This window comes from Lactuca virosa, chromosome 5 (genome assembly GCF_052849685.1).
Source record: "Lactuca virosa cultivar CGN04683 chromosome 5, Lactuca_virosa_CGN04683_v6, whole genome shotgun sequence".
Lineage (NCBI taxonomy): Eukaryota > Viridiplantae > Streptophyta > Magnoliopsida > Asterales > Asteraceae > Lactuca > Lactuca virosa.
In genome coordinates, this window is record NC_136430.1 from 188,733,896 (window position 1) to 188,746,399 (window position 12,504).

General features: G+C 39.1%; 1 protein-coding gene across 1 annotated transcript; it reads left to right on the top strand.

The window, feature by feature from the left end:
• The first annotated feature begins 11,207 nt into the window (after positions 1 to 11,207).
• LOC145112158 (uncharacterized) lies at positions 11,208 to 11,537 on the top strand. Its single transcript, XM_079048367.1, has one exon. The coding sequence runs from the start codon at positions 11,208 to 11,210 to the stop codon at positions 11,535 to 11,537; it is 330 nt and encodes a 109-aa protein (XP_078904493.1).
• Positions 11,538 to 12,504: the final 967 nt, after the last annotated feature.

The window sequence follows — 12,504 nt, forward strand, 5'->3', positions numbered from 1 at the left end:
CAAGCTACGATTACCACAGGAACTCAACCACGTTCATCCTACCTTTCATGTGTCAAACCTGAAGAAATTTTTGTATGATGAGACCCTCATCATTCCTTTGGAAGAAATTGAGATCAACGAGAACCTCCACTTTGTAGAGGAACCTGTTGAAATAATGGACCGAGAGGTCAAATCGACGAAACAAAGTTGCATTCCCATCGTAAAGGTCCGGTGGAACGCCAAGCGAGGACCCGAATTTACTTGGGAATGTGAGGACCAAATGAAACAAAAATACCCACATCTATTCTCCAACTCTTGAAGTCCCACTAAAAATGCAAATTTAGGGACGAAATTCCTTCTAACGGGGGGATAATGTGACAACCGTCAAATTCAAGTCAAAGTCAAAGTCAGCAAGTCAAAGTCAAAGTCAACAAGTCAAAGTCAAAGTCGACAAGTCAAACCGGTCAAACTTAACCAATCCTTGTATGTTAAAACTTATTCTATGTATAAAAATGTGCATTTGTATGTCAAGAATCCAAGTGTCTCGGAGAATTTATGTGTCTAGCAATGTAAAAACCCTGAAAAGGGAGTTAAATGCATCAAAACACGACTATGGACCCTTTTGGAGACTTGAAATGATCATAAACGAAGCACAACGGGGTCCACGAACCTTGCATTACGATATTATACAATAATAATGGCTAAAAACAAATCTCTCCCAAATCTCTCTCAAAACCTCTCTCGACTTTTTATAGTCATCCGGGTCATCCCAACCCTTAAATTGGCCAAAAACCGCTTGAAACGGAGAGTTATATCGAAAAACAGCTAATTAGGGCCGAAACCCTTCTTAGGAACCGAACCTCTTAGAAGAAACCTCTTAGGGCCGAACCTCCTATTAGGAGCGAAGGTCCCTTGTGAGGACCGAACTTAGTCCCTTAGGACTGAACCAAGCCTCTAAGAACCGAACTACTGCCATCAGAACCGAACATCCGAACCGAAGCCTGCAACCGAAATAGACCGAAACCTCCACAGCCGAAATAGACCGAGCCCTCAGTCTATTTCGCTTCCTTCCCAATTTCGGATCGAGCCTCCACCTTCAGTTCCTTCCCTGCCACCTTCGGTCCCTTCTTCCCCCTTCGGCTCCTCCTCCCCTTCTCTCGGTTCTCAGACTCCTAAGAGCCGAACCTCGCAGGTTCGCTCCTTAATGCCGGTTTTCGACTACTTTCGCTTCCTAAGCCCGTTTTTGACGGGATTTTTTCACCAAATTCATATTTTTACCATTTTAAACCCACAAAACTCATATTTTATTTATTTCTCAAGGATTTATTAATTAAAATCATTATTTTATATTAAGAGGAGTATTCTACCCCACAAGTGGATCAAGTGTGCCCACTTGCCTCCATGTGTCATCTCCTCATTAGTTCAACCCTATCCACATCACACAAACCAAGGCACACATCCCATCAACCTTGTCACTTACTCCAGCAACATCTATATAAAGAAATCCCTGGAGGATTTCTTTGTTCACCTTGATCAAATCCTTCACTTACATACTTCTCAAACCACCTCAAGAAAGCTTCTTTTCTCTCTACTTCCCACCACCTTGTGCTAGTGTTCTTGAGTTGCTACTGTACTTTTTGGTAATTATTCCATCTAAACTCAAGTGTTATTCCATAATTTCATAACACTCTTGGACCATCGACTCATATTTTAACACCAAAAATCGTTCTTAGGATCATCCAAGCTTTTACGTGTTCATCAAGTGTTCTTGACTTGATACTCCTTGTCTTCAACCCTCCATTTTCTAGTTTTCTTCAGTTTTCAGGGGGGGAATACAACTTAAAACTCCAAAACATATTCAAAACTTAACTTGACAGCTTACAACAGAAAATTGTGACCTGTTCACGAACTGTTTTACCCAACTTAAGCTTAATATTTTTCAAAACTGTTTTATATAAAAGTAGTCCAGGTTTATACCTTTACAATGACTACTTACACATCTCCATACAATGTTTCTACAATTTATGGTGATTTTTACAAAACTGCCTACCACTGCAGCAACAAAATCGGACCAGTTTGTGAAAATGAACATTTTCACATTGATTTGAAACCACCAAAAATTATGGGAAAATTTATGAACACAGTAGAAACTTTTTCCAAACACTCTGAGTTTACGGATGCAGTTTTCCATTTACGATGATTTTTCTATAATTACTCAAAAACAGTGACAGTTGAGGGTAAAACTGTCAAAACAAACAAAAAAGGATTATTCACACCTTGTAACATGTTGAGCAAGGTGTGTAAGATTTACACTTGGTATTTCCAATGTCATTTATTTAAAATACATAGACATGCATAACAAGTTTTCATACCATCATACAATACTTTTTATAAACTATAATAGGTATAGTTTTGAACACTTCATTTAACAAAGAAAATGGTAACACTATCGGTTTACAAAACGAATATTTCACTACACGCAAAGTGAACTTGTTAATGAATATTTGTGAGACATTCTCCTTCGGGGTACTCTAAGTACTACAGAAAAGTCCTTTAGTTATAATCAAAATCTCCTGGAAGGAGAACGTGATAGTTGTGTATAGATCTATACTGGGTCCCACAAACCCGCACCTAAGCTGCTTGCAACAGCTAGACCGGCAGGTCTGGAGTGACAAGTGTTATAACATTCTGATGCCTGAAGAACATCGGATACAAGGCCTTCTAGTCTTTAGTATGGTTATAACACCTCATATGGAAAATTAACAAAACATACAGTTCACGGAAATTCTAAGGCTTTATACAAAGGAGTTTTATTTGAATATAAAACACACACATAAGTATGACGATTTACTTACACATATTAAGCTTTGTTTCAGTTTATACTACAACAACCCTTTTAGAAAATATTGGATTTTCTGGAACAAACTTGTAACAAACGTTAACGAAACAACATTTATTTTTCATAAAATACTTATGAACTCACCAGCTTTATGCTGATATCCTTTCAAAACAACTTGTATTCTCAGGTAATCAGTAATAAAGGTAACTACAAGATTTCTGGAGTTAAGATGCTAAGGCCTAGATTCTTTTGCTACATTTTGACATCATATGTAATTTATTCGGAAACATGTATTTTGAAGCAATGTAACCTTTTAAATTATATCTATGATGGTTGTGTTTTTACTTTCTTCACTATGGTTATGATACTGAGCATGACGTCCTCCGCCCCCGAACGTTTCCGCCGTTCGGGTTTGGGGGTGTGACATCGGATAATTCGCCTCATGAGGCTTCAGCTGCCTCGAATAGTAAGCGATCACCTGACCTCTTTGTTGGATAAGGTGTCTAAGTCCATAACTATTTCTGGTATGTACTTGACCCGACCTGGCATGGTCCATTTGGGTTGCATGGCATCATGCATTTGGATAGACTAAATGAGAGAAATAACATTGGTGGTTTATTAATATATTATAAGTATTATTTAAATAGTATTGGTCAAGAATTAATCAAGGATTAATTAAGTGATCAAAAGATGACTAATTAAATATATGGGTTGATTATGTAAATCATCTATAACTTGTATAGTGGGCTAAAAGGCTTCATGGATAATCAAGTTGGGTTAAACCCATTGGATGCTCCATGGAGGCTCCATGGGAGTTACAAACCCATGGGTCATGGAAATAAAGAGTCATGCCACATTAGGGTTTACATGGTGTAACCCTAGATGTGACACACTATATAAAGAAATGGTCATACACCAAAATCGGCTACACAAGAAGTTGCAAGAGGGCTAGGCCGATTTTCAAGTGTTCTAAATATCTCTCAAAGTTATTCCAAAGCATTTGGTGTTGTGTGAAACATTTGAGGCGTCACACTTGGGGTGCTAGGCTCTCAAGGTTTCAAGGAATCATAACAACTACAAGGTATGTAATTCTAGCTATCTTTTGTATTACAAGGTTCCCCATGTATGCTAGACAGGTTTATGAACCTTGGAAAAATTATTTTGCATGTATTTTAGACAAACATAAATCCAAGGTTTTCTAGGGTTGCATGTACACTTGGGAGTGTTAGAATTGCTCAAAACCCTTCAGTGGTATCAGAGCCTAGGCTTCTTTGTTGATACTTGATGCAAAATAGTGGAAAAAGTCAATTTTATTGTTGTCTGCATGATGACTCGTCGAGTCCATGGGGGGACTCGCCGAGTTCATGACCAAATTCATCCTACTCGTCGAGTAGGTTCGTGCACTCGACGAGTAGGAGCCTCAGAATGCAGTTTTTCGACTTTTGCTGCTGGAAATGGACTAGAAACATTACCCTAAACTGTTTTGGTGTTATTAAACTTGTTTTAGATGGTGTAATGGTTGTTCTAATCCATTTACAATGGCTAATATCAAAATTCCATGATTTTATGTGTTCTTGAAATTTTGATATTCATATTCATGTTCTTATGAGTTTAGATGATCATATGAATTATGTGTAACTTCTTGCTAGTTTTAATTCTTGATCATTATGTGTTTTAATGGAATCCATGATTTGTCCTCAAGTTATGGATTACCAAAAGTTTATCTTTTAATGTCCATTAAAGAAACACATAGGTTACATAAAATGAAGAGTCACTCATTTTAATGAACCAATTAATCTCATAAGTTATGAATTGAAGAGTTTTGGAAAGTTACAAAACTTGCCCTCAAGTTTTGGAACATGTAAAGTCATCTTATTAACTTTAGTTCCAACCCCTAGAATTTTAAAAGTTAAAATTCAACCCTTATACTTTATAATATTATAAGTTTAATAATATATATATATATATATATATATATATATATATATATATATATATATATGTATAAGATCAAGTCGTTTTACCATTAGTAGGTCTCATTCACGAAGCCGGTCTATAAGGGGGGGTATAAGGTTGTTGCCTATAAAATGGCAGCTTAATGGGTGTCCACTCTCACCCACCACTTCCTTCACTAGTGGAGGGTCGTTAGCCGAACGAGTAGGACAGTGACTTACAATTCTCATTAAAAAGTATAATGATTATTATAAAGTAACTAAATGCTATATGAATTCCCAATCTTAGTTACTTTAGGAAAATGTGAATAAGGTGCTAATCCATGAAATTACACTTTGCACTTTGTTTAAGTCGTTGGTGGAGCGTGTGTGGTTTACCGGCACACTAACTTGGACTTAACAAGGTAGGCAAAGGGTGACTTAAGGTTTTTCATAAGGTCGGTGGAGCGCGTGTGGTTTACCGGCACATCGATTATGTGAAAAACATTAAGGGTACCAAGTAATTTGCATGGTTACTTCACACCTTGTTTTGTGATCCTCGGTATCCCAGTCACAAAACATGAAGGGCACACTCTAGATTGAAACATGTCATTGAAAAGTTCAACGAATCTCAAAAAGAATTTAGGAGTTTCTTAAAACCAAATAAAACCTAATAATTTATATTTCGTTTTCATGGTGGAAATTGGTGAATCGTCATTCACCTACCTTTCAAATATGTTATAGCTTAGATTACGGCATCCCTCTTCTAAGTTATAATATATTGTGATTGGATCCTAGCCTTAATATTACTTTGGGTGTTTTATTAAGGACTATCTCTATATCTAAACTAAACTTGTTTTCTTCTTTTCAGATGTCTTCCAACAATGCTGCTCCTGGCTCAAACCCTACTGGCTCCTTCTCTCTCATGAACCTTTATGGGAGAGTCATCTTTGATGGATCCAACTTTACTGACTGGATCAGAAACATCAGGATGGTCACTCGATACGAGAACAAGGAATATGTGCTTGACAAGGAGCTTAAGGTACTTGAGCCAACTGCTACTCCTGAGGAGTTTGCTGAATATGAGGCACACGAAAGAGATGCTACAAAAGTGGCATGCATCATGATGGCCACTATGACAGCTGAGCTCCAAAAGTCCTATGAGGAATACTATCCTTTTGAGATGCACCAGGATTTGATGGACCGCTACCATCAGAGTGCTCGTCAAGAGCGATATGAAATCATCTCCTCTATGATGACAACCCGATCGAAAGATGGTGAACCCATCACGGGCCACATACAGAAAATGCAAAGGTTTGTGGACCGATTGATGAAGTTGAATGTGAAGTTCCCAGAGGAGTTAGCAATAGATATTATTCTGCACTCCTTACGTTCGTGTTATGATCAATTCCGCATGACATACCACATGAACAAGGAGGAAGTTACACTTAGCAAACTTCAAGGACTCCTAAAGACCGCAGAATCAGGTCTTAAAGGTAAGTCGGTTGTGACCACTCCTACTTCTACTCCAAACTCAACACCTGTCCTGGCAATCGGGAAAGGTAGAGGGAAGAAGAGGAAGAACCCAATGAAGGGTACCAAGGGTAAGACCCTTGATGGCTCGTCTTCTAGCGGAACCAAGAAAGGTTTCGTTACACCTTCTTCTGATCCCAAAGAGGCTGAATGCTTCTATTGCCACGAAAAGGCGCACTGGAAGCGGAACTGCCCAAAGTACCTGCAAGATTTGTAGGATGGGAAAGTGAAACCCAACCATGCAGGTATTTACACTATCTTATGTAATAACTCACCCTATTCTAACTCTTGGGTCCTTGATACCGGTTGCGGTATTCATGTTTGTTCTGATTTGCAGGGACTAAGAAGAAGTGAGAATATGGAGCATGGAAAGATAAATTTGATCATGGGGAATAGGAAAGTTTCACCTGTCACCAAGATTGGAGTTTATACTTTGTTGCTAAGTAATGGGTTTACTTTAGATTTGAATAAATGTTGTTATTCTCCAGAAATGGCAAGAAATGTTATTTCCTTTCATGCTTTGTACAAACAAGGTTTTACCTTTTCTTTTGATAATGAAATTGGTGGAATAAATGCTTTCTTTAATAGTGTGTTTTATTTTAAAGCACTACCTTGCGATGGTGTGTATGAAGCTGTGTCTGTTGTAGATAATTTAGGAAATAATGTGTTGTTTATTGATTCTACTAATGATAATAACTTGGATAAGGCATCATTATGACATTGTCGTCTTGGACATGTAAGCAAGAAACGCATAGGCCAACTCCAAAAGGATGGAGTTTTGGAATCATTTGACCTAAAGTCAAATGATAGTTGTGAATCATGCTTACTTGGAAAAATGACAAAGTCACGCTTCACAGGTTCTTGTGCTAGGGGTGAAGTTTTGTTGGATCTAGTGCACACGGATGTGTGTGGACCCTTCAAAACTACCACAAGGGATGCTAATCGTTATTATGTGACTTTTACAGATGATTATAGTAGATATGGATATGTCTACTTAATCAAGCATAAGTAAGAGACTTTCGATAAGTTTAAAGAGTTTAATTAGGAAGTAGAGAATCAATTGGGCAGGAACATTAAGATGCTTCGATTCGATCGCGGTGGTGAGTATCTTAGTACTGAGTTCCTCGACTATCTTAGGGAATGTGGGGTTGTCTCACAATGAACACCTCCCAGGACACCACAGTTGAATGGTGTAGCTGAGAGGCGTAATTGAACCTTGTTGGACATAGTTCGTTCCATGATGAGTCGAGCTACGCTACCAATCTCATTTTGGGGGTATGCCTTAGAGACTGCCGCCCATATCCTTAATCTGGTCCCTACAAAGAAGGTTGCCAAAACACCTCACGAGATGTGGACTGGAAAAGTTCCTAGTCTAGCCCACATCAAGATTCGGGGTTGCAAGGCTTTCGTGAGACGCGAGACTCACGACAAGCTCGAACCTCGAAGTGAGAGGTGTATTTTCATCGGCTACCTGCAAAAATCCTTTGGTTACCTCTTCTACAGACCTAGTGAGAATGTGGTCTTTGTAGCAAGGAGGGGTGTCTTTCGAGAAAGAGAGTTCATAAGCCAACGAAACAGTGGGAGACAAATTGACCTTGAAGAAATTCAAGAGTCAAGTGGTGAAGGAACCTCAAACCCTAGCAGTCAACTTGAGGAGGAAACTCCTGTTGATCCAATTGACGAGTCTGTACCTCTGAGGTGTTCCACAAGGGTTAGGAATGCACCTGAGCACTACTATGGTTTCCATGTTACTGCGGAAGGTGAGACACTTATCAGTGATGAGACATTGGTAAGTCTGGATGAACCTAACAACTATGCGGAAGCCATGGCAGGCCCCGAGTCTGCTAAATGGAAAGAGGCAATGGACAGCGAGATACAGTCCATGTCTGACAATCAGGTCTGGGACTTGGTTGACAATGTACCAGGTCCTAAGACCATTGGGTGCAAATGGATCCTCAAGAAGAAGACCGACATGGATGGTAATGTACACACTTATAAGGCACGATTGGTTGCAAAGGGCTTTTCTCAAACTCCAGGAGTTGATTATGATGAGACCTTTTCACCAGTAGCCAATATTAAGTCTATTAGGGTGTTGTTAGCCATTGCTGCATTTCATGACTATGAAATATGGAAAATGGATGTCAAAACCGCTTTCCTTAATGGAAAATTGGATGAGGATGTTTACATGAATCAGCCAGAGGGTTTTGTAAGTACAGAATACCCTAATAGAGTGTGTAAGCTTGAGAAATCCATTTATGGATTAAAGCAAGCACCTCGCAGATGGAATCTTTGCTTTGATGAGAAAGTCAAAGAGTTTGGCTTTTCGAGGAGTGAAGATGAATCTTGTGTATATGTCAAGGCTAGTGGGAGTATAGTTAGCTTTTTGGTATTGTATGTGGATGACATACTACTCATAGGAAATGATATCCCGACCTTGCAGGAAGTGAAGTCCTGGCTCAGGAAGTGTTTCGCTATGAAAGACCTTGGAGAAGCTGCCTATATTCTAGGGATAAGGATTCTGAGAGATCGGAGTAAAAGACTAATTGGGCTTAGTCAGAGTACATACTTGGAGAAGGTGCTGAAGAGGTTCATCATGCAAGATTCCAAGAAAGGAGAGTTACCCATCCAGAGTAACGCTAGACTGAGTAAGACCCAGAGCCCGAGTACCGAGGTTGAGATAGCATAAATGAGTCGAGTACCTTATGCTTCTGCAGTGGGCTCGATCATGTATGCTATGACCTGCACTCGTCCTGATGTAGCCTTTGCTTTGATCATGGTTAGCAGGTATCAGGGGAACCCTAGTAAGGCTCACTGGACTGCGGTAAAGAACATTCTCAAGTACCTGCGAAGGACTAAGGATTGGGTCCTTACCCTTGATGGGAGTGATGACTTGAGAGTTATAGGGTATAGTGATGCTAGCTTCCAAACTGATAGGGATAATTTCCGCTCTCAGTCGGGTTGGGTCTTTACCTTAAACGGAGGAGCTATCTCTTGGAAAAGTTCCAAGCGGGTATCAACACTCATATGTTAAAAGTAGATATGAAGTAAGATTGTCATGGGTTGGTTGTAGAGGTCTAAGATGTTGGACATGGCCTCAACACTCATGAGTGATCATAAGTTCTGAGTATTGGATTCAACCCACGCTCGCTGGTATCACTTCATGGAATTTATCTCGAGTGATCGCGAGACGGTAATATCATATAAGTCTTCAAACCTAGAGATATGACTTGTTGACTATGAGTTAGTTCTGCATTGATCGTGTGAAAACGCATTGGTAACTCGATGTTATAAAACGTGCGTTTGTGTGTGATTTAACAAGTAGTAGAACAAGCATATGAGTCAAAGTTTATCTGTTCCTTCTCGGATTAGAAGCGATATCTGGGCCCCTCGATGATTTTGTTTTGACCCATGTACCGGGCCCGGTCAGAACTAAGTTGATGTGTTCAATTAAGTTCTATGTCAAACAAATCGGTAATTGGGAAACAAACTGCTAGACAAAAGTGAGACATTGTTCCATGTATTTGTCCGGCTGATATCTAGAACAGAGGATTATATGATCACTTATCTGAAATGGCGTACCATCATCTTCTCAGTTCCGAGAAACCTTGAAAAGAGCTACGATTGCTGATCGGTTCCTGAAGTCATACTTGCAGTTATAGTTATTAGACTTATCCAAGTGGGTGACTGTTAGATAAGGTGTCTAAGTCCATAACTATTTCTGGTATGTACTTGACCCGACCCGGCATTGTCCATTTGGGTTGCATGGCATCATGCATTTGGATAGACTAAATGAGAGAAATAACACTTGTGGTTTATTAATATATTATAAGTTCTAATATATTAATAGTATTATTTAATTAGTATTGGTCAAGAATTAATCTAGGATTAATTAAGTGATCAAAAGATGACTAATTAAATATATGGGTTGATTATGTAAATCATCCATAACTTGTATAGTGGGCTAAAAGGCTTCATGGATAATCAAGTTGGGTTAAACCCATTGGATGCTCCATGGAGGCTCCATGGGAGTTACAAACCCATGGGTCATAGAAATGAAGAGTCATGCCACATTAGGGTTTACATGGTGTAACCCTAGTTGTTACACACTATATAAAGAACATGTCATACACCAAAATTGGTTACACAAGAAGTTGCAAGAGGGCTAGGCCGATTTTCAAGTGTTCTACATATCTCTCAAAGTTATTCCAAAGCATTTGGTGTTGTGTGAAACATTTGAGGCATCACACTTGGGGTGCTAGGCTCTCAAGGTTTCAAGGAATCATAACAACTACAAGGTATGTAATTCAAGCTATCTTTTATATTATAAAGTTCCCCATGTATGCTAGATAGGTTTATGAACCTTGGAAAAAGTATTTTGCATGTATTTTAGACAAACATAGATCAAAGGTTTTCTAGGGTTGCATGTACACTTAGGAGTGTTAGAATTGCTCAAAACCCTTCAACCGATGCAACAATAAGAAATCAGCAAGCTTTAATGAGAGATCTGCAAGCTTTAATGAGAAACCAACAAGCTTATATCCATCATATCGAGACTCAATTGGGTCAATTGGCCAAACTCGTAAATGAGAGATTACTTCCTCAAAATCATTATGGAAATATACATTGAGAATGAGGAAGACTCCGAGCCTTTGGAGATGCATGTTACAAGTACCGAACGCGTCGGTCCATATTTGGAAGGAGAAAATATAAAAGGAAAATAAGCACTAGATTCTGCCCAGTCAACACGTTGTGGTGATCTCAACACGACGTGTTCACGAGAGGAAATTAAACATTCATTTTTGAAAACTTATCAGCCTCCTCTACCATTCCCATCTTGAGCGTTTAAGCAGAATCTGGAGCCAGAACAGAAGAAGTTCATAGAACAAGTTCCCTCTCTCTCCATTAATGCCCCATTTCTCCAATCCATGGTTAGAAATCCTACTTTTCCTAACGATGTGATGAAAAACCGCAATGAGCTAAAAAAAGCATCTACAATCGTGCTTATTGAGCTATGTTCAGCTGCAATCATCAATGGGTTGCCAATCAAGACGGGAGATCCGAGAAAATTAATTTTGCCTTGTGAATTTGGCAATCTTACTTCTATTAATGCTTTAGCCGATTCGGAGGCTACCATTAATCTTATTCCATATTCTTTCTACAAGAAGCTCGGTTTAACAAGGCTCCAAGACACAAAGATGACACTTAGAATGGCGGATCATACAATTACTAACCCTCGTGGAATCATTGAAGACTAATTGGTAAAGGTGGGAAAATTTGTTTTTTCGGTTGATTTTGTTGTATTGGATATGAAAGAGGATGATTACCTTCCCATTATTTTGGGAAGACCATTTTTGAGTACCGCAAGAGCTCTTGTTGACATTCATGATTCCAAGCTTACGCTTCGGGTAGAAGACGAGGAAATAACTTTTGAGATGAACCAAAAAGTGGAAGTAAACGAGCCAAGAGATGAAGTGTCAAAGATGGATTTTATGGATGAAAATTTTGATGATTAAATGAAATATAGAAGCTAATCGAAGAAGAGTTGAAGACTTGGGAGAAGCCTCACGTAGAGAAAGTAGAACGTACCAAGCCTCGCGCCTCGGTTCCCATAATTTCTGAATTTTTTGCTTTTACAACACCAAAGTCTCAAGTGAATGAAGAAAGTGAAGAAGAAACTTTGATTTCAAGTGATGATGATGTAACATCCCAAAATCCAAGACAAAAAATTTTGTTTTTAATTTAATAACTTATAAAAACCAATAAGTCATATGTCTCAAAAACATGTCATAGGATAATAATGTCAGAGTACAAATCCCAAGGGTATCATAATGCGGAAAATCATAGTGTGATGCGTTGCAGTCATGCCAACTCCTTTCCTTTCGAAGAAGAAGTACCTGAAACCAAAACTGTAAACCGTAAGCACGAAGCTTATTGAGTTCTCCCATCATACCACATAAACACATACTGTCAGGCATATCTGGGTGCCCGGCCTACCCTACTGAGCATACCTGGGTGCTCAACCTACCCATGTTAGGCATACCGGGGTGCCCAACCTACCCCTGTCAAATATATTTCGGGTGTCCGACCTACCCCAATCAGGCATATATGTTGCCCGACCTACCCTCCGGTTTATCTCAACTGGTTACGGGGACTATTTCACCCCTACCACTACCACATAATAATAAATCGTAAACATACTGCCAGGCATATATGGGTGCCCGA